The sequence below is a fragment of the Thalassophryne amazonica genome, chromosome 4 (genome assembly GCF_902500255.1).
Source record: "Thalassophryne amazonica chromosome 4, fThaAma1.1, whole genome shotgun sequence".
NCBI classification, from domain to species: domain Eukaryota; kingdom Metazoa; phylum Chordata; class Actinopteri; order Batrachoidiformes; family Batrachoididae; genus Thalassophryne; species Thalassophryne amazonica.
The window spans coordinates 31,995,993-32,019,025 of NC_047106.1; the positions used below are offsets into that span (position 1 = coordinate 31,995,993).

The 23,033-nt window shown below is 41.2% G+C and overlaps 1 protein-coding gene across 4 annotated transcripts in view; it reads left to right on the forward strand.

The window, feature by feature from the left end:
• LOC117509599 (septin-4-like) overlaps window positions 1-23,033 on the forward strand; it is a 276,086-nt gene that overhangs the window by 247,398 nt on the left and 5,655 nt on the right. Inside the window, exons 1-10 of one of the 4 annotated variants that reach the window (XM_034169340.1) lie at window positions 6,893-6,990; window positions 11,886-11,982; window positions 12,085-12,171; window positions 12,610-12,733; window positions 12,852-12,986; window positions 18,157-18,274; window positions 18,399-18,500; window positions 19,722-19,818; window positions 20,925-21,087; window positions 21,967-22,066. In XM_034169340.1, coding sequence (XP_034025231.1) covers window positions 6,895-6,990; window positions 11,886-11,982; window positions 12,085-12,171; window positions 12,610-12,733; window positions 12,852-12,986; window positions 18,157-18,274; window positions 18,399-18,500; window positions 19,722-19,818; window positions 20,925-21,087; window positions 21,967-22,066 — 1,119 coding nt within the window. In that variant the 5' untranslated portion in view covers window positions 6,893-6,894. Of the gene's footprint in view, window positions 1-6,892; window positions 6,991-8,744; window positions 8,875-11,170; window positions 11,584-11,885; window positions 11,983-12,084; window positions 12,172-12,609; window positions 12,734-12,851; window positions 12,987-18,156; window positions 18,275-18,398; window positions 18,501-19,721; window positions 19,819-20,924; window positions 21,088-21,966; window positions 22,067-23,033 lie in introns of those variants that run through there. The other 3 variants (XM_034169342.1, XM_034169339.1, XM_034169341.1) reach the window with 3 other exon arrangements.

Below are 23,033 nucleotides of genomic sequence, written 5' to 3' on the forward strand. Positions count from 1 at the left end.
ACGTCTATAGCAGCATAACTAAGGGATGGTTCAGGGTCACCTGATCCAGCCCTAACTATAAGCTTTAGCAAAAAGGAAAGTTTTAAGCCTAATCTTAAAAGTAGAGAGGGTGTCTGTCTCCCTGATCTGAATTGGGAGCTGGTTCCACAGGAGAGGAGCCTGAAAGCTGAAGGCTCTGCCTCCCATTCTACTCTTACAAACCCTAGGAACTACAAGTAAGCCTGCAGTCTGAGAGCGAAGCGCTCTATTGGGGTGATATGGTACTACGAGGTCCCTAAGATAAGATGGGACCTGATTATTCAAAACCTTATAAGTAAGAAGAAGAATTTTAAATTCTATTCTAGAATTAACAGGAAGCCAATGAAGAGAGGCCAATATGGGTGAGATATGCTCTCTCCTTCTAGTCCCCGTCAGTACTCTAGCTGCAGCATTTTGAATTAACTGAAGGCTTTTTAGGGAACTTTTAGGACAACCTGATAATAATGAATTACAATAGTCCAGCCTAGAGGAAATAAATGCATGAATTAGTTTTTCAGCATCACTCTGAGACAAGACCTTTCTGATTTTAGAGATATTGCGTAAATGCAAAAAAGCAGTCCTACATATTTGTTTAATATGCGCTTTGAATGACATATCCTGATCAAAAATGACTCCAAGATTTCTCACAGTATTACTAGAGGTCAGGGTAATGCCATCCAGAGTAAGGATCTGGTTAGACACCATGTTTCTAAGATTTGTGGGGCCAAGTACAATAACTTCAGTTTTATCTGAGTTTAAAAGCAGGAAATTAGAGGTCATCCATGTCTTTATGTCTGTAAGACAATCCTGCAGTTTAGCTAATTGGTATGTGTCCTCTGGCTTCATGGATAGATAAAGCTGGGTATCATCTGCGTAACAATGAAAATTTAAGCAATACCGTCTAATAATACTGCCTAAGGGAAGCATGTATAAAGTGAATAAAATTGGTCCTAGCACAGAACCTTGTGGAACTCCATAATTAACTTTAGTCTGTGAAGAAGATTCCCCATTTACATGAACAAATTGTAATCTATTAGACAAATATGATTTGAGTCCTTCCTGGTCCTATAGAGGGTTTACTGCGGGACAGTTACCATCTCTATCTTGGATTACTAGGCGGCTGGCACCTGAAAGAAAATAGAGAGAATGAAAGCTTATTACAAGGCTTTAAACCCTTGAGATAAAGCTGCTTATCATGATCGATGTGTAGCAGTTGGTTCAGTGGATCTGTATGTTATACAGGATAGTGAATTTAATGACGATATAACGAAGTGTCCACCAGTATCACAGCATAAACTTAATGTGGCCAGAACCAAGCAGACCACCTGGAATTCCACTGGAGGAAAAGCTCCAAGGAAGCAGCTGGCTGCCAAAGCCGCCCAGAAGAGCACTCTGGCTACCAGTGGCGTGAAGAAGCCTCACCGTTACAGGCCCAGCACCATGGCACTGAGAGAGATCTACTGGTACCAGAAATCCACTGAGCTGCTGATCCACAAGCTGCCGACCAGGTGCCTCGCTGGCCTCCTGCAGAGCATCACAGCGGAGCTCTGAAAACGGAGGTCGGTCTTGAATTTCTGAGCGATTTCTCTCACAGGCACTGGAAGGGCAGCTTGCGGATCAGCAACTCGATGGATTTCTGATAGCGGCGGATCTCTCTCAGTGCCGCTGCATTACATTAGACAGTATATAAAAACTAAAGTGTTTCAAGTTTTATTCTCCCCCCATTCATTCACTCATTTTACTTTCTGCCTCTTATGAGTCCAGGTTGTGGTGGTAGTAGACAAAGCAGCTCATTCCACTTTTCTCTATCCTTGGCCTAGTCCTCTGACTCTTCCTGGGGGATCCCGAGGTGTTCCAAGCCATCTGGGAAATATAATCCCTTATTAGACCTCGCATGTCCTGGGTCTTCCCTGGGTCCTCCTCTCACTTGGGCGTGCCTGGAAGACTTCCCGAGGGAGGCAAATAGGGGGGCATCCTCACCAGACGCCAGAATCTCCTCTCTAGTTCCCTAGGCTTTTCCCAGGAAGGTCCCCCGCGACTTACCAATGAGCAGGTGTTTTTTTTTTTTTTTTTTTTTTTTTTGACTACCTCAGTGACTTCCACGAGGGAGACTGCTCTAGATCCACGCGAGTCTTCCATCCCGGCCTCCTCAAAAGAGGGCATGTCAGTAGGATTGAGGAGATCCTCAAAGTATTTTTTCCACCACTGATGACATTCTCAGTCCAAGATAGCTGCTCTGCTCACTTAAACACATCCTGGCCTAAAAACTGCCTCCCTTTCCAGAGCCTGATTTCTTTTAATTTTGATAATTACAGGCTACAGCTCCAAAAAATAGAATGCTGACTACACAGGGGTCAAAATTTAAAAATACTATATAATCTTTCATTGACCCCAACCTGGCTACATCTACCACTCTGGAATGGTTATCATCATATTTTTGCATAGGCCGTAGTATACGAAGGATGGGTTTTATGTATTGTTTAGTTGCCTTAGTTTGTAGCAAAGTTCTGTTTGGCCTGTGGACTAACGAGAGTTCTGGGTGTGGGGTCAGGCTGGAGTCTGCTGTGATTGGTGACATTTAGTTTTCAATGCTGCTGATCGGGTTCCTGGGGGCACTGATCAGCTCAGTGGGGCTGAAGGACGCTGTGTCCTCTGGGACGGAGGCATATAAATGCAGCTGGTTTTGAGCTTCCCTCTGGAGTGGACACGAGCAGCTGCTTTCTGCAGAGACTAAACGGCGAGGCTTTTTGCTGTGATAGTAGGTAACGGACCACAGGTGAGACCGCAGGACAGGAGACTGAAAGGACACTTCTGGTGTATTTTGTGTAAGCTCTGGTTTTTGTGGTCGTTGGTAAAGATGAAATCTTTCGTTTATTTTGAGAAAATGAAAATGATTATTTTTGGACACCAAAATGAAATGGAAAGGTCTGAATTTTAAACTTGAGTGTGTTTATCTGTAAATGATTGTGAGTGTTTTTTTTTCTCTGATTTAGGTTAAAGGACTCGCCGTGATGGAAATTGATCTTTGCTTTGGCTTTTGCAAACAAAGTGGGGGTGGGGGGGTGTCACTGCTTTGCAAAACAGTGAAATTATCAATTACTTGTCAGCCCTAAAGGTCCAGGTCCCAGGATGGATAAAACTGATCAAAACAAAAAAGTGAAGCTAGAAATGATTTTTTTTCCCCCTCAGACTTAAAATTTAGGGATTTAGGGAAAATAGTCAGCGGGTCAAAGAGCTTTTTCTCATGGTGCACCCACCCTGTGGAACGGTCTTCCTGCGACCGTGAGGCAGTTGGAGTCCATGGACATTTTAAAGTCAAATCAAATAAATTTTATTTATACGAGGTCTGTGAGAAAAATAACGTACCTTTTTATTTTTTTCAAAAACTGTATGGATTTGAATCATGTGCGATTACATCAGCCAACCTTGAACCCTCGTGCGCATGCATGAGTTTTTTCACGCCTGTCGGTTACATCATTTGTCTGTGGGCAGGCTTTGAGTGAGGAGTGGTCCACCCCCCTCGTCGGAATTCCTTTGTCTGACTTCTTCCTGAGAGACTGGCGCTTTGCTTTATCAAAATTTTTTCAGAACCTGTGAGGCAGATCGACGTGGACACCATTCGAGAAATTCAGCTGGTTTTCGGTGAAAATTTTAATGGCTGAGAGATTGAGTCTTACTGTCGCTTTAAGGACTTCCCACGGAGCGGGAGGTCGCGCAGCGCTCTGAGGCGCCGTCGTCAGCCTGTTTCGAGCTGAAAACCTCCAAATTTAAGCCTCTGTTGACCCAGGACGTCGTGAGAGAGCAGAGAAGTTTCAGAAGAGCTCGGGATCAGCAGTTTATCTGGACATTCCACTGTTAAAGGAGATTTTGTAATGAAAGACGTGCGGACGGATTGGCGCCGCCACAGGAAAAACACCTCCGTGTTGATAACCATGTGTAAAAACACAGGCGGCTTTTGATGGCTTTAAGTAGAGGGAGTATCTGAGAAATTGTTTAACAGCTGGACATGTTCCAACTTGTCCTTAAGGCTTCCAACGGAGGTGTTTTTCCTGTGGCGGCACGCCGCGCCGGCTGCCTGCCAACGCGCCAATCCGTCCGCACGTCTTTCATTACAAAATCTCCTTTAACAGTGGAATGTCCGGATAAACTGCTGATCCCGACCTCTTCTGAAACTTCTCTGCTCTCTCACGACGTCCTGGGTCAACAGAGGCTTAAATTTGGAGGTTTTCAGCTCGAAACAGGCTGACGACGGCGCCTCAGAGCGCTGCGCGACGTCCCGCTCCGTGGGAAGTCCTTAAAGCGACAGCAAGACTCCATAATCTCTCATCAGCCATTAAAATTTTCACCGAAAACCAGCTGAATTTCTCGAATGGTGTCCACTTCGATCTGCCTCACAGGTTCTGAAAAAATTTTGATAAAGCAAAGCGCCAGTCTCTCAGGAAGAAGTCAGACAAAGGAACTCCGATGAGGGGGGTGGACCACTCCTCACTCAAAGCCTGCCCACAGGCGAATGATGTAACCGACAGGCGTGAAAAAACTCTTGCATGCCCACGAGGGTTCAAGCTTGTCTGATGTAATCGCATGTGATTCAAATCCATATAGTTTTTGAAAAAAATTAAAAGGTCCGATACTTTTCTCACAGACCTCGCATAGCGCCAAATCACAACAAACAGTTGCCCCAAGGCGCTTTATATTGTAAGGCAAAAGCCATACAATAATTACAGAAAAACCCCAATGGTCAAAACGACCCCCTGTGAGCAAGCACTTGGCGACAGTGGGAAGGAAAACTCCCTTTTAACAGGAAGAAACCTCCAGCAGAACCAGGCTCAGGGAGGGGCAGTCTTCTGCTAGGCCTGGAGGGGAGAGAATCAGGAAAAAGACATGCTGTGGAAGAGAGCAGAGATCAATCACTAATGATTAAATGCAGAGTGGTGCATACAGAGCAAAAAGAGAAAGAAACACTCAGTGCATCATGGGAACCCCCCAGCAGTTAGTCTATAGCAGCATAACTAAGGGATGGTTCAGGGTCACCTGATCCAGCCCTAACTATAAGCTTTAGCAAAAAGGAAAGTTTTAAGCCTAATCTTAAAAGTAGAGAGGGTGTCTGTCTCCCTAATCTGAATTGGGAGCTGGTTTCACAGGAGAGGAGCCTCCTGTGCCTCTCATTCTACTCTTAAAAACCCTAGGAACTACAAGTAAGCCTGCAGTCTGAGAGCGAAGCGCTCTATTGGGGTGATATGGTACTATGAGGTCCCTAAGATAAGATGGGACCTGATTATTCAAAACCTTATAAGTAAGAAGAAGAATTTTAAATTCTATTCTAGAATTAACAGGAAGCCAATGAAGAGAAGCCAATATGGGTGAAATATGCTCTCTCCTTCTAGTCCCCGTCAGTACTCTAGCTGCAGCATTTTGAATTAACTGAAGGTCAAGATTTAAAACCCATTTTTATTCTCTTTCTTATGAATAGTTTTTATTTTTATCTGTTTTATTCTTTTACTTCTGTTTTTAATTATGTATTTGAATTTTTTATTCATTTTTAATTATTTAATTAATTTTTATATTGAATTGTTCTGTGTGAGGCACCTTGAGGCGGCTTTTGTTGTGATTTGGCGCATTATAAGATGATTAAATTGAAAATTAAATTGAATAAATTGAGATTATGAGATCATATTTACGCATTTCAAGATTGATGCAGAGCATGTAGATCGGTTAGATAAGAAGTTGGATGACCATCATGTAGACTTGGGTTTGATTTCCAGTCACAATCCCTATGTCCTTGGACATGGAGCTTCATTCACCGGGTACTGGCTTGACTGGGGATGTAACCTGAATTGGACTATCATCCCATCCAGGGGGAGTCGTGGATCCTAATCTACTTCACACTACAGTGGCAAATGAGAAACAAGGATACTAATAGGGCTCAGGGCCTGTATTGGACTTACCAGTACTCACAAGTCAGTGAGGGTACTTCTCAGTAAATTGTCCACTTGGCTGAGGTGGGAATCCTATTAAATCTTTTCTGGACAGAATTCTCTTGTATATGCAGGAATAATTCCTGTCATTTAAGCTTGATAACAGTAGAAACAGTACATTACACCCCCAACAAACACTTGGAGGGGTAACTACTTGTCAGTCCATCTGTCCGTGAGTTTTGAAAGCACAACTCCTCATAAACCATGTGGTCCGTTTGATTTGCTGTTATAATCACCTTTATTGTCATTGCACAGTAAGACAGCAGGACGAAATTTACTTGTGCAGAGGTCAGTTAACATTTAGGCCAATGTATAACTGCTCAGTATCTAGATGTCTGTTATCTACAGGATACTCATGTGTTTTATCTTCGTCATTATGTAAATATTAATAGAAATCTAGGAACCAATGAACCTCAGGGTTGTGGAGAACATAGTAGTTTGTGTGTGTATTTATAGCTGGGACGTTGATTGAGACAGTACTGCAAGATATTAAACCATTAGACATTGGACAGCCAGAGGGAGACCAGTTTTATGTGGCAGGACCATGGAAACAACTGCTGTCAAAATACCATCTGGATTTATTCCATCACCTCGTTGGCTATTCAACAAGTCATTTATAACCTACTCTATAGTCACACCAACCATTTCCTCAGGAAGAAGACTTTTGATTCATATCATTGCTTTTATTTTACTCATTTGTTCTTTCTTTCACCTTCTTGTCATCTTGCACAATTCACTCCTCTTGTCTTTCTCCCAACATCCTACACTACGTAAATGTCCCTCTGGTGACTTAACATCTTTCTTTCCTGACACAATCCTAATGTTATTTGTCGTAAATGCTTCTCCACATTGCACTCTTTGTCAATGGGAGATGGCAGAGTGCACTGTAGACGCAGTAGCAATGGCGGAAAGTGACCATGACGCTAACTCTTCATCAGATGAACGAGACTGTGGCCATACCTGCCCTGATCACAACGGGGACTGTGGTCCTGAAAAGGTACCGAAAACCCAGCGCTGACCTCTTCCTTCTGCACTGTTACATGTCAAGAGTCACTTATGTCAGCAAGCGATAATTTGAGTTGCGACAAACATCTTTCATTTATACAGACGAGGCAGAATCCACGTTTTATACCAGAATCTACAAACATCTATTATCCACTTCACAGAAAATAATAGTCAACTGTTTAAAAAACTTTCTTTGTCAAGAAAACAACAAACTTTGAGTTGTTCTTCTAATTTTTCAAATGTGAGAGTTTCATCCTTTTTCTGTTGAGCTAAAACTTGTTTTGAGTGATGAACTGGCTGATAGAATTATGTAAACTGTTTCAAACTGGCTTAAAGTAGAAAAGGCTTCATTTCACTTGCTTTAAACTGATTTTTACCTTGACTGGGTGCAAGCAAGTGATAAGCTGGTTAAAAGATCCATTTAAAAATATCTGAAGTGGGTTCAAAACCAGATATTAGCCATTTGTTGTACACTAGCTAAAAATCTACTTTTTTTTCCTTCAGAAAGAAACTGTATCTTGAAGTAGCTAGTCTGTATCTGAATTATGGTGTTTTCTGGAATATAAGTCACACTGACCAATACGTCAGTGTAAAAATCTCACCTGTCAAAAAAATTATAGAGAAGTTGCATTGGAATATAAATTTCACCTTTTTGTCTGTATTATCATCTTTTTAATTTGGGATTTTTGTTTTGTTGTAGTGTACTTTTTATTATTGGCATTTTTTTTTTTTTTTTTTTTTTTTTTTTTTGTTATTGGATGTCATTTACATAGAACTTTCTCAGGAATCACAGCATTAAAATGGGCATGTTGTTAATGAAAGCATAATTTTTTTTTATTTTTTTTTTGGTACACAAGTCCCATCGGAGTATAAGTTACAGGATCTCCCAAGCTACTAATAAATCAACTTGCGTTCTAGAAAGCACTGTGCCGCTTGCTCTGTGAGATACGTCCACTGCTTCAGAGAGGGGGTGCGTCAAGCAGCAGCTCTTTTCCATTTAAAGTCACAGGCAAACAAACTAATTCGTTCAGTGCAGTTTTGACGACTGTAATGCTTTTGGCCAGCTCAGAGAAACGAATTATGGGTAATAATAACGGCAGAGGGTTTTTATCGTGCCTTCTGCTAGGTCATAACTGTGCGTTCTCCTTTCTGTACAACAGAATCGAACTGTGATAAATTAATGGAGAAATTAGATTTTATTTATATATTTAAAAAAAATTTTTGATTTTTCTTCTTGGCTTTGCCAATGCTACCCTTTCTGATACTGTATGCAGCACTGCCCCCACTGGCAACCTAAAGAACAGCATCAGTCAGAATAGCTCCATCGTGCAGTAGTGAAAAGGTGTGAAAATTAGAGCTTACTTTTGGCTGTACATTTTAATAAGGTTTAAAGATGACTAGTAGTACATCATTATTAATGGCAAATGTCTATATTATATTGGTATTGTATTGGACTTCAGCTGAAGTCAAACAGCTTCATTGCTTTGTCAGTGTTGCTGCATTATTTATCTTTGCACTCGACTGCCTCTGTGTGACGGAGATCGGGGCTGTAACAGGAGAAAGGACTATGCACTGCAGCTTAATCTTCAGCTCTGTAGCTTCTTTCAGAAAAAGCTTTGTGCATAATAATTTTTGCTTCACCACAGTTTGGTATATTTGGCTGCTGGAAATCCAAGAGACAGGAGGGACTGGATAATAAATGTCGTACGTAATTGAGGTAATGATGAAGGGTCCTTCCAGAACACTTTAACACGACCTGAGACAGCCTTCTCCTCCAGACTCCTTCTGCAACTTTTATAGTGTCGTCAGGAGATTTGTAACCCTCAGCGCTGGAAAAAGTGACAGCAGATCAGGAATGTGCAGCGAATGTTACATTGTAAGTGTTGCTGCTGGGTTCATTTGTAATTTGAACCATGATTCAGTTCTCTTTGGTGGATGTTTCAGTTGCATTCTTAAACAGGGAGGGCAGCACAGTGAAACAGGCAGTTAGTTTACTTGCCTCCAAAACAGTGAGGTTTGTGATTCAAGACCACCTGTGTGCCTGTTCTTCAAGTACATGTGGTGTTGCATCAGAAAGGAAGGGTGTCTGGCATAAAACCTATGACAGATCAACATCCAGATCCTTTGTGGTGACCCCAAGCAAAGTGAAAGAATCCAAGAGTTGGTCATGCACTTGCCAGGTGTTTCCTCTTTTTCAGAATGTTCTCTCTAACTTCAGCAGATCCTCTTGACCTACATCCCTAAATGCACATGTGATTGCTCTATCAAACGAAGTGGCCAGTAGGTGTATTTTGCTCCTGTATGAGGCATCGTGCTTTAAATGGAAATGAGCTGTTGGCTGTTCCCTTCTGCTGACAGAAGGGGACACAGGAGCAGTATTTGTTTCTGTCAAACAGAATAAACACCAGTGTTGCCTAAAATTTTTCTATATATATATATATATATATATATATATATATAGCGCCAAATCACAACAAACAGTTGCCCCAAGGCGCTTTATATTGTAAGGCAAGGCCATACAATAATTATGTAAAACCCCAACGGTCAAAACGACCCCCTGTGAGCAAGCACTTGGCTACAGTGGGAAGGAAAAACTCCCTTTTAACAGGAAGAAACCTCCAGCAGAACCAGGCTCAGGGAGGGGCAGTCTTCTGCTAGGACTGGTTGGGGCTGAGGGAGAGAACCAGGAAAAAGACATGCTGTGGAGGGGAGCAGAGATCGATCACTAATGATTAAATGCAGAGTGGTGCATACAGAGCAAAAAGAGAAAGAAACAGTGCATCATGGGAACCCCCCAGCAGTCTACGTCTATAGCAGCATAACTAAGGGATGGTTCATGGTCACCTGATCCAGCCCTAACTATAAGCTTTAGCAAAAAGGAAAGTTTTAAGCCTAATCTTAAAAGTAGAGAGGGTGTCTGTCTCCCTGATCTGAATTGGGAGCTGGTTCCACAGGAGAGGAGCCTGAAAGCTGAAGGCTCTGCCTCCCATTCTACTCTTACAAACCCTAGGAACTACAAGTAAGCCTGCAGTCTGAGAGCGAAGCGCTCTATTGGGGTGATATAGTACTACGAGGTCCCTAAGATAAGATGGGACCTGATTATTCAAAACCTTATAAGTAAGAAGAAGAATTTTAAATTCTATTCTAGAATTAACAGGAAGCCAATGAAGAGAGGCCAATATGGGTGAGATATGCTCTCTCCTTCTAGTCCCCGTTAGTACTCTAGCTGCAGCATTTTGAATTAACTGAAGGCTTTTTAGGGAACTTTTAGGACAACCTGATAATAATAAATTACAATAGTCCAGCCTAGAGGAAATAAATGCATGAATTAGTTTTTCAGCATCACTCTGAGACAAGACCTTTCTGATTTTAGAGATATTGCGTAAATGCAAAAAAGCAGTCCTACATATTTGTTTAATATGCGCTTTGAATGACTTTGAATGAATTGAGTGATATATAATTTTTTTTTTTTTTCTTAACACCGGCGGTTCAGTAGTATTGATGCAGGATGCACGGTTCAGTGCTGTGAAGTAAATTTACTGCTTCACTTATTGAGTGCAATCATTAAAGTACTCGGTGGGGGAGAGGGAAGGGACAGGAGCTTATATGTGGTTTTAAAGTGCATCACCACATTAGCGATGCACTTTAACTGAGAAATTAAAGTAAAGCAGATGTTTTGAAGTGGCTTCGCTGTCACTTGATCCTGCTCCCTGCAGAGCTGCGTGGAGGAGCAGACGTTTGAACTGGTGGTTTTATGACTGACTGATTAAGCAAACTGTTTATGGATCAGTGTTTGCTTTATTGATTGTGGTGCAAAATGTCAGAATCAGCAAATGGGAATGTCGTGTGCATGCCTCTGTGTGGCTGATGTGTTGATTACAAAGCAGGAGTCCAGATATGAAATTCTATGACCTGTTGCAAATCTAACATTTTAGGTCTAAGTTTTGTTTATACTGGGCTTTTCTACATGCACAAACATGAACGTGCTAGAAACAGTAGATTAAAAACAGTGTTCCACCATGTGACCTCTTTATGTAGCAAACAACACAAAGTATACATTCATGGAAAACGGTTTCCCACCACGTCTTTATTAACGGTGACATCTCTTCACGACATTGTCAGTATTTCCTCATGGACTCTTTTTCCATTGTTAAACATGCTGTTTCTGTCCTTTGGCACTCTTCCTCTCCTTACCTTTTCCTCCATCCACTTTATTCCCCACCACCATCTTTACCCTCTTCGCCATCTCTTCCCTCCCCTTCAATATTTGACCTGTTACTAGCACTCAAGCCATTCAGATGACTCAGAGATGGAGAACATTATGCAAGTTGCTGACCACCAAAGCCATGACAACAAGCACGACCATCATGGCCACGAGTACCGTGGCACAGAGGAAGCGTCTGAGGGTGACGACTGTCTCCACGCCCCGCTTTGTTTTCCTGTGGTGGTTAGGGAGCAGTCGGATTCAGGTTCAGAGTCCAGTTTTCCGCAGGGCAGAAGTGTGGAATTTGATTTGTCCTTTCCCGTCAGTCCCACCAGGCCCAAGAGTCCTTGGGGTCTGTTTGACCCTTACGAGAACACTGAGGTAACTCCAGAGGGTCCATCCAAGAAATCCAGAGAAGACTCTCAGACAGCTCTGTGGTTTTATTTAGATTTCACGCCTGTGTTAATTTGCTGAGACTGAGATTGATATTTAGGGAGTGGACTACTTTGAGGATTTAAAATAAATAATCTGACTTTGGGTGGTCTCTGTTGTTTGGATACAATTCATGCTCTGTAATGGTAGTGTTGGTTTTTGTGTGTCATTTCGCTGCCAAAAGTGAGGAAATCTTGCGCTGTGTGAATGGCGTAATGTTTTACGGTGATTGTTTTAATGTATGTTTTTAGGACCAGGACAAGGAATATGTTGGTTTTGCAACTCTGCCAAATCAGGTCCATCGCAAATCTGTCAAGAAGGGATTTGACTTCACACTCATGGTGGCAGGTAAATATCATCTCAGCCTTGTAATGAAACCTCATCAGGGAACTCCCTGATGAGGTTTCATTACAAGTTGTTAACCTTCATCTTGTTATTCTGTGTTTGCAGGAGAATCTGGCCTGGGAAAGTCCACGCTGGTCAACAGCCTTTTTCTCACAGATCTTTATAAAGACAGAAAACTGCTCAATGCTGAAGGTACTAAAGTCTCCACTTGAAGCTGAGACTGTTTCATCAGTCTCTCACCCATCACTCTTCTTCATCTGTTTTCCATCAGGCCATCTTGTTGTTTGTTTGTTTCCATTTTTCTTTCTTTTTAAAATCGTTTCCTTTCTTCTTCAATATTATCTTCTTCTCACTTCCTCGTCTCTTTTAAATTGTTCTCTTAATCTCCCATTATTGTCTCTTCCTTGTTGTTCTTCTCTTTTCTATGCTCCTCCCTTGATTTTTCTTCTTCTCCCTTCTTTGTCCTGTTTCTTTAATATTCTCTCCTGTTCGTCTCTCCTTCTCATTCTTTCTCTGGTTTTTCATCTTGTTCCTTTTGTTTCTTCTTCATTATCATTGTTCTTATTCTCTCGCCTACTGTTCTCTTGTTGTTCATCTCTCCTTTCTTTTTGTCTCCTTTTTTTTCTCCAGAGCGAATCACTCAAACAGTAGAAATCACTAAGCACACTGTGGACATCGAGGAGAAAGGTGTCAAACTGAAGCTCACCATCGTGGACACTCCCGGCTTTGGGGATGCCGTGAACAACACTGAGTGGTGCGTGTCGCGGCCTGACCAGCTCTATAACCCGATTTGACTGTCAGCTCAGCTGGGCTACAGCGTGCATCGCTTCAGAGCCTGATTGTGTGTTTGTGCGTTTGTTTTTGTGCTGTAGCTGGAAGCCGGTGGCAGACTACATTGACCAGCAGTTCGAGCAGTATTTCAGAGACGAGAGCGGCCTCAACCGCAAGAACATCCAGGACAACAGAGTACACTGTTGCCTCTATTTCATCTCACCCTTCGGTCATGGGTATGACAGAACTGCAGCGCTCTTCTACACTCTGTGTGTGTGTGTGTGTGTGTGTGTGTGTGTGTGTGTGTGTGTGTGTGTGTGTGTGTGTGTGTGTGTGTGTGTGTGTGTGTGTGTGTGTGTGTGTGTGTGTGTGTGTGTGTGTGTGTGTGTGTGTGTGTGTGTGTGTGTCATGCTTCTCACTATTTTTATTATTACACGTGATGTCTGTGTTTGTATCAGATGGCCAGTGAAGACAAACACGAGTTTATCATCACGTTCATGTCTCATAAAAAGATACTGTGGCAGCATAAGTATTTTATATCCGGAAGAAAGTCACGTACAGCCAACAAATTATTGTAGAACAGGTGCAAAAATATTCGGACAGTGTTTCTATAGGGCAGCGCAGTCCCGCTTGGGGGCGGGTGCTAAAGAAGTAAAATATGATGTAATTTCTCTTCTTTCGGGGTACAAACCACGGCATTTTCAATGGGGTTTTGGTCAAATTACATGCAAACAAAGTGAAAAGTCAAGTCCGAAGCACGGCGAGGCTGTTTTGCAGGCGACAGAATGGAGCTACTCTGGTTAGCTGTGTAGGCTAACATTTACCAACACGACGTCTCCCACCTCCTCGCCTTTTCTTCTCCACCGAGAACCCCAAAAAAAATAAACTTTTCGCGACTGCTTCAGTGATTGCAGCCAAAAACAAAACTGTACACCATTTATCCGTGTGAACTTATGCTGTATATATATATATTCAGTGGAGGTCCCCGTAAGTGATCAAATCCCGCGATATCACAGAGGGTTCAAACGAGACTATGGTCTCCTATTGATTGTCATTTGGCCTCGGGGACACACCACAGTAGGGGTGAAATTCAGTGGAGGGCACAGTTCCGCTAATCCGCTAACTGCTAATTATCGAAGATAATGTTTTCATTATCGGATTAGCTTTTCTGATAACTTTGAAAACTGTCATCGAATAAATTATCTTCTGATAAGTTTTGGTCAGAATTTTTAGACCGCTAACATATTTTTGCACACATGATAAACAAAGCTTAACAGTTACAAACGTTTATGAAGTCTAAAATCAGTTGTGTACCTACCTGTTAAATGTTTTATAGTAGGTGTGCAGTTTTATCCTCTGCAACCAAAGGAAAGCTGGTCACAGAAAAGAAAAAAGCTCATTTATTTTGACCCCATACTGATACACTGGCAATATCACCAAAGTCATCCAGAGGCATACAGTTTTAACTTATGGTTAAAATTTTAACCAAACTAATTTCGGACAAGTTATTTAAATTAACGTCACATCTTAAGTTTTATAAAGCGAAAATATCAGATATATGTTTTAGTTTTAAAGTAATGCACTAATTTTGAAGGTTTTAGTGTGGACATGCTGTGCCCAGTGCATTATGGGTACTGTCATTACATTCATGACAGAAGAAATGCATTTGAGATGCTCTGATCAGGCTCCACACGGACAACAGCATTAAACTCTTGGTATATTGTGCCCCGGGCGCCTAATGGCGACTTCTGCTCCTACTGGCAATTAGGATGGGTTAAATGCAGTAGACATATTTCATTGTGCAGGGAACATGTTCTTCTGTGCATATGACAATAAACTTCCTTTTGAATCCTCCTAAAACTCTCATGAATGTATTCTCTGGTTTTATAGATGTTGTTATTGTGTTTGTTTTATGTAAAAATGCCAGAAGAAGCCCAGGTTGCTGCTTCATTATTTTCAATTGGAATCACTGCAGTCGATTCTGTTTGCTCTTTAGAAGCCTGCTTATGTCAAACACTGTCTGTCGTCTTTGTTCCAGAGTAATATATATAAGATGTCTGAAATTCAGGTTGTGTTTATTAAATTCCACGCATCTTAAACGTAGCAGACACGGATTATCTGGAATTTTGTTTTGGCAAGTTTTCACGGTTTCTACTGCCATCTACTGGCCAGTAATGTTCATGGCAATATTCACCCTAAGTACTGAGTGTTTGGGCACCAGTAGATGGCAGTGTTCTATTTATTTTGACACATATCAGACGGTTATCTAATTACAACTTGGCTTTTTTTTCAAAAGCCTTTTTTTTTATGAATAAAAAAAATGGCATGTTTTACAAAAGCACATTTGTATGTAAATACCAACACACACCTCACATTAATGTGTTTTACATAGAATTAATGAGTCAACCAATCAGTGTTAGCGGAGGCACATTTTACCCATAATCCCTTTGGGTATGGGTTTGTTACAAAACTTCAGAATTAGTGCATTATTTAAAATTAAAAGATATATGTTATATTTTAACTTTGTACAAATGGCAGAATTGACATTAATGGAGTTATACTATCAGTATTAATTTTATTTATAACTCAAAACCATAAGTCAGCACTGCTTTATTTTCCAAGACCTCTACCTCTTGGTGACGCTGAGAGTTGAGCTTTGCTGCTCCTCTCAACTGCTTCTCTGCTGCAAGCTATGTAGTAAGCAGGAGCTTCCAGCAGTCAACACTTCAAAGACAGAAGTACTGACTCATTGTTTGCACCTGTGGTCACCTTTGATGCTGCCAGAAGCGATTGTGGTGTTAAAACTCAAAATCAGCTTGTTAGCAGTTGCAAGTGTACAGGAGACAGTACTGGAAGTTATCGGTTATCTGTAGCTTCCAATACATTTTTGGGTGGTTTATCGGTTTAGCTTTATAAAAGATAACTTTTCAGTTAGCTGATTATCTGTTATCAAAGCTAACTTTTTGGTTAGCTCTGCCCACCACTGATGAAATTAAACAATCGAGATGTATTTGTAGCATCAACTTTTAGCTTTACTTAGAGAGTTTTCACAAAAAAATATAGCATTACAGATTTTTTGGTCTGTGCATTTTCAGACCCCATAAGTAATTGGACAAATGAAATAATTATTGTTTATACAAATTGTCATTTTTACAGCCAGTTTTCTTTAAACAAGTCAGGGGTATGATACATGAACACTTCCAAGGTACTGAATATGTCTTGGATTTCATTTAAGTTAGTTATTAAGAAAACAAACAGGCATGATACTATCTGGTAAATCTCCCTGCAGCTGGCAATTCTCAAAATCTGAGTGATCATGCAAGAAGGAGGCTAGTGAGGGAAACCACCAAGTCATCAACAACAACTCTAAAGAACAACTCTAACCCTCTCTACTTTTAAGATTTGGCTTAAAACTTTCCTTTTTGCTAAAGCTTATAGTTAGGGCTGGATCAGGTGACCCTCAACCATCCCTTAGTTATGCTGCTATAGACTTAGACTGCTGGGGGGTTCTTATGATGCACTGAGTGTTTCTTTCTCTTTTTGCTGTGTATGCACCACTCTGCATTTAATCATTAGTGATTGATCTCTGCTGTCTTCCACAGCATGTCTTTTTCCTGATTCTCTCCCCTCAGCCCCAACCAGTCCCAGCAGAAGACTGCCCCTCCCTGAGCCTGGTTCTGCTGGAGGTTTCTTCCTGCTAAAAGGGAGTTTTTCCTTCCCACTGTCGCCAAGTGCTTGCTCATAGGGGGTCGTTTTGACCGTTGGGGTTTTCTGTAATTATTGTATGGCTTTTGCCTTACAATATAAAGCGCCTTGGGGCAACTGTTGTTGTGATTTGGCGCTATATAAATAAAATTGATTTGATTTGATTAAAGAGCTTCAGTGAAAGCTTCTGTGGGTGTGATTGGAGAAACTGGGTCTGTTGCATCACCAGTTATATAGCTTCATGGTGGAGTGGAACAGAAGGGTTTTCATACAAGAAAAATCAAGACTCCTGTGTGCTTTCTGGCAAACTACAGCCGAAATGCCTTGTTTTATTTGGAAGAAAATGCTTCTCTGTGCCACTCTACTTTGAAACGGTTTCTCCAAAAATAGACAGAGAAGCTTGTAACTCCTTCAGAGTTGTCTGGTTGGCTTGATGGCTTCCCTCACTTGTCTCCTTGCACTGTCCGCCTACTCCAGACAGATTTACCATACTGGGTATAGAAGTCCAAACCGTATTCAGTGGCTTGAGAATGTTCATGTATCCATCCTATGACCTGCTGAAAGTAAACTGGCTGTAAAAGCGATGGCTTGTATTAAAAACAATGCTTTCTTTTGTCCAAGTACTTATGAGAACTGTATAAAAACAAAAAGAGGCTGTATTTCATACATGGTTAATGTGATACTTTTCTTAAACTGTGTAAATTAAACCAAACCATCTACACTACAGACACATCTTGATTAATTTAAACTCCTTGGTTTAGACATACAAAGGCACAATTATGTAAAGTGTCACTGTCCAAATACTTGTGGACCTGCTCATATGTGTACTATCAGTAATTCAGCAGCTGTTGGGAGGCCACCATTTCTCAGTCATCTCGGGGTAAGTGTGGCTGTGGTGCAGTGTGGATGCTGCAGTCAGCTGTTTGTGCGGATACTCAGCATGTCACTGAGCTCACTAACCGAGAAATAAACCATCAGGTTCAACTAATGCCTGCAGTGCAGTTTCCAGTCACAACAACGGACAAATGTCTCCCTCTGCTGACCAGCTGCAGTCTTGGCGGTGCAGCCGGCTGTTAACTGCACCACAGTTTCCTGTGCGTTTTTGGTATTAGCCCCTCCTACTTCAGATGTAAGGAAACAAGAGTTGAGGGGAAACTGTTTAATCTGGTTGTGGCACATCTGTTTAACAGACAGCTGATCTGTTCTGCAGGGTCTGTAGTTGGCATGTAAACACACTCATGATGCAGTGTCTCCCCTCTGAGGTTCATGCTCAGATGCTAAATACTATAAGAGCATTTGTCTAAAGTTTGGAGGGGGAGCAATTGAAAATGCACATATTTACATAAAATTAAATGGTTCAAATTTTGCCAAAGGAGACCTGGGCAATTAAAGTTTCTAATTCACCTAACCTACATGTTGCAAACACATGGAAAACATGCAAACTCCACACAGAAAGACCTCAGGTGGGAATCAATCCCATGACCTTCTTGCTGTGAGGCAACAGTGCTAACCGCTAAACCACCGTGCTGATATATATTTTGCACACTGGGAGTGAGAGAAGCAGCCAAGTGCATGTTGGTCCCCAACTAAACATTTGTGGTTTTTGGCATTTAAAATGTCTTTGGAGTTTTGTTGCGGACTCCTTCTTGTGATGTGATGCAGAGTGTCACACGGTGGATGTTTGTTTCTCTGTGTGTTTAGGCTTCGGCCTTTGGATGTAGAATTCATGAGAGCGCTGCATGAAAAGGTCAACATCGTCCCTGTTCTGGCCAAAGCGGACACACTGACTCCCAGTGAGGTCAGGAAGAAGAAACTCAAGGTACAGCTGATTGTTTATCTTTATTTATTTGTCATCTCACTGATTATGGGTTTTGGGGAAATTGGGAAACAAAGATGGTGTCCAGCGTGTATTCACTCTGTGTTCTTGGTGTGTTTGCGTGTAGATCAGAGATGAGATTGAAAAGTACGGCATAAAGATCTACCAGTTCCCCGACTGTGACTCGGACGAGGACGAAGACTTTAAGCAGCAGGATCTTGAGCTAAAAGTGAATCAGAGCTGCAAAGATTTTTTTTTTTTTTTTATCTTGCTACTCTACAATTTAATTTTGACTCTATAAGCTACAGAACTGTTTTATTGACATGCACAGAGGAAAGTGAACAGTGGAACAAGAAACATTAAACAAGTTATGAGAAATCTGACTTTTATAAGGGCTAATGGTTGAATGTTTATTCCACAAAATCAACTTTTAATTTTTGCTTTTGTGTGGTAAAAATGTCTTACACACTCAAGACAGTTTAGTTGTTCTCGTCTTGATAATTTGAGTTAAGATGATCCAATAATGTTGAGTATTTATTATAGATGTATAGTGATGTTTTAAAAAGTTGTTTTCATTGTACTGAGTGTTCAAATTACCCTTCTTTAGTTAAACATGGTGAAGAAAGAGATGGATGAAAGAAAAAATATAGAAAATGAGTTCAGATATGAGGGGAGCTGTTGGAGAGAAAAATATGTTGTTTAAATCATTAAATTTAACATTGTTCTCATTCTGCCACAAACCTACAGAGAAATGAGAAAAGATAAGATGTAATCCCCTTCAGATTTTTAACATTTAAATCATAAAAAAACATTTTCTTCTGCAGTAATACTGTATAATTTTTTTTCTTAGTATTCAGATTTTAAAAAATAAAATAAAATTAGGGTTGCCTGGAGACAATTTATGATTTCGACCCATTGAGATTAAAATGCAGTGTTTGCGCTGTTCCAACCCAAACACAGCTAGACAGCCAGTGAGCTGTTTGAGAACCATTCAAGATCAAATCTGCACATTTAACACAAAGGATTTGCTGGATATTTGCTGGATGGGTAAACCAGCACATGCACAGGAGCCTGGCACGTGCACTTCTTCCTACATGTCTGCAAATTCTCACAGCAATAATTCATTACATATATTTGCCATGTGATTTTCCCCAAAGTAAATAATTCATCAGTATTAAAATTAGCTGTAATTTTGCACTATGCCACAGAAATAAAGGTAGCTAATATTAAGAAGAAGAAGAAGAATTATAGTTTCAACATGAAGTAAATTTTAAAATCGAAGGGGGACTACACCTTTAAATGATCACATGCACATCTTCACTGTACCTTAAAAACTGTCTGTCCTTCATCCTTACCAGCCTGAGATGCTTTTAAAGCATTTTAGTTTTATCATTCTTAGTCTCTTTTTTCACTCTTTTAATTTTATCACTCTTTGTCTTGTCCCCACAAGGAGTGCATTCCCTTTGCAGTTATTGGCAGCAACATAGTGGTGGAGGCCAAAGGGAAACGGGTTCGAGGCCGTCTGTACCCCTGGGGTATTGTAGAAGGTGGGCAGCAGCTTTACATCTTCATGCCGTGCTTTAAACATTTAATGGAGGAGTTCACTGGCGGACTTCTGTTAAGTTGTTATGGGAACTATTTAAATAAATGGACTGTAGTTCCATCATGGTTTTCCATGTAATGCAGGCACTCAACGTGCTTTATAGTGATGCCTCACATTCTCACTCTCTCTCACACACACACACTGTCAGTGTGCTGCCATGCACGGCACTCAACTGCACACAAATGGCAACTTGGGGATTAACAACGTTCCCCAAGTGACCTTTGTGATTTTCCAGTGTTACGAGGAATCAAACCAAGGATCCTCTTATTACAAGTCCACTGCTGGTACTTGATACTGAAGACTCTACAGTCTGCATCATGAGATCCATGCATGGCGGTAAACTAACGAACTGGACTTCTAAGACATAAATTGGAACATTAGATAAATATAACTGGTTCTAAAAAGTGAACTCGTCCTTTAATTGTATTTGTAGAACCAGAGGAGCTCAACAATACTAGCAAAGGTATAAACTCTGTGAGATGGCTCCTATACTAAAACGTGTTGTTGACTGTTTGCAAATCAGCCATCGCTGCTTTGTTTTTACGTTTCACGGCCGGTGTTGCGCATGCGTCATTAGCCGCGGTTCAGGGATTATCACCTTGTTTCTGCTTCAAACTGCACTCCAGTCATCATCTATCTCAGTGACAGATATCTGAAGCTTTTGTACAACAATCATTTCCACATAAATTCAGCATTTTTTTCATCATAAAAGACTTAGGAACCGATCAGAGCGCCACAACTACACAGGCTGCTAGCTGTTCCTTTCAGTGAGTTTCTCCTTGTTTCTGCTTAAAACAGCCTTGTTTTTGCTTAAAACTGACTTTAGAATGATTTAAGATGTTTTACCTTGTTATCTGATGGTTAATAATCCATTAATCCATTTGATCGCTTTGAGTGAAGAGACTCTTAGATGAGCGGCTCAGGCGGGGCGGGCCAATTTTTAGGGGTGGACGTCGGTCTGCAACACCGGCTTTGTGGTGTGACGAGTTCCAGAAGAATGCTGTCCTTTTCCTGTATTTCTGACCTTCACCTTCATGTTGTGATTTGCAGTTGAGAACTCGGCGCACTGCGACTTCGTGAAGCTGCGGAACATGCTCGTTCGCACGCACATGCAAGATCTGAAGGATGTGACCCGAGAGACTCACTACGAAAACTACAGAGCGCAGTGCATCCAGAGCATGACCCGTATGGTGGTGAAGGAGCGCAACCGCAAGTATGCTAGCACCAAAAGAAAGCCAACACCTTCTTCACCTTTAGGGCTGTTCTTCTTCTATTGTTCCTGAGAAATTGATGTCAATGAGGAAAATTGGCTTGTCACCAGGATTACTTAAAAATGGATCTAGAGGTAGAAGCTGAATGTTGACAGGCAGAAGAATTTCTAGTGGATCGGTCTATGTCCCGCAAGTGTGCAAATTTTCAAACGCTGCATGTATTTCACAAAAAAAATTAACCATAATCCAAACCCTTGTCCTTTTTTAGAAGTGTTGAGCATCCGACACGTTTCTATTTGTCATCCTGGGTAGATTTTATAAAGCCATTTACCGCAACATCATCAAAGCACGGCTATTTGAGGTGTCCTTGGGGTAGATGATTGGTATTTGTCTTGATTAGCCAAAATGTAACTGCGACCGACCCATAAAAATGGGCCTTATATGCTGAAAAACGTTACACGGCTCCATCCTGTGAGTTTCTGCCATCGTTGTAGGACAGCAATCCAACACCAGGTTGGATATACATGGATCATTTGGGAATTCTCACCAACTGTTGTCAGTTCTCATCTCATGAAATAATGTGAGAACCTCAGAGGTTTTGGGTTTGGATGGATTATCAGTTCCGATAATCCGTTGAACCCTGTTTTTGAGGTAAACTGGCCGGAATGCATCTTTTGGGTTAATGTTGTGGTTTGGCAGAAGATGAATTTTACTGAGTTTATCATATCAGGTGATTCTAAATGGTCTTTTTCAGGAAATGGAGAAATTCCTGTAGGTCGACTTTGGTCATTAGCCAACAGCCTAAAGACTCTGAGAAGCTTCCAGCGACTTTTTTTGACGTTTTTTTTGTTTGTTTTTTTTTTGTTTTTTTTTCTCTCCAGTAAGCTAACCAGGGAGAGCGGCACAGACTTCCCCATCCCCGCAGCGTCTAGCGTGGCAGACAGCGACACAGAGAAGCTCATCCGAGAGAAAGATGAGGAGGTACGGCCCGCTGGCCTCGAACCGGAACATGAACCTGAACACGCCGAGTCCTCAGACCGTCAGCTGAACCCAGATCAGAGGGACAGCAAAAAACCTCCAGAATTTCTTTAGCTTGTTTTTTTTGTCACATTTTATGAGTTCATAGATTTGAACCTTTCCTCTCTTTCCCTGAAAAGTCTTGTGGATCTTTGAACTATGGGTAGGACAAGAACCCGGTAGCATAAGGAAAAAAGAAACGCTTGTGTTTAGAAACAGCTGGTTCAGGAACTGCACATGTAGGAAATGCAAACTTGTATACATGAAGCCTCAGAGATGAACGTCCACAACTCAGCTGGACAGTTCAGAGCTTCACAGCTTTGTACTTGTTTGCTTCATGATTCCATGTAAATTATTGGTGGCAGCTTTTGGAAATGAGAGAAAGCTCATTTCAAAGCTACATGTAACGTCAACCACACCTGCTCCCGATTTTTATCATGCATGTAATAATTTTTTTTTTAACTGCAAAAAGGCCAGACTTGTCCAGCAGGTGGCAGCATTCAGCAGGTCTATGAGATTACATTTGCAAAACAAAGTTGCTTTTTTGTTTGATCTGAAAAGTTAATCAAATTCTATCATTATTTGCCATTTTAATTAGGTGTTTTACAAGATGACTATTTATTTATGTATTTATTTATTCATTCATTCATATATTTATTTGTGTTAAACTGGATGGGATGGACTTGTTCATTCCCTTTATAAATGGAGTTGGGACAAAATGATGGAACCTTCACCCTCACCACACACACACACACACATACATATATATATATATATATATATATATATATGAAGGAGTTCAAGTACCTCGGGGTTTTGTTCACGAGTGAGGGGACGATGGAGCGTGAGATTAGCCGGAGAATCGGCGCAGCAGGGGCGGTGTTGCATTCGCTCTACCATACTGTTGTGACGAAAAGGGAGCTGAGCCAAA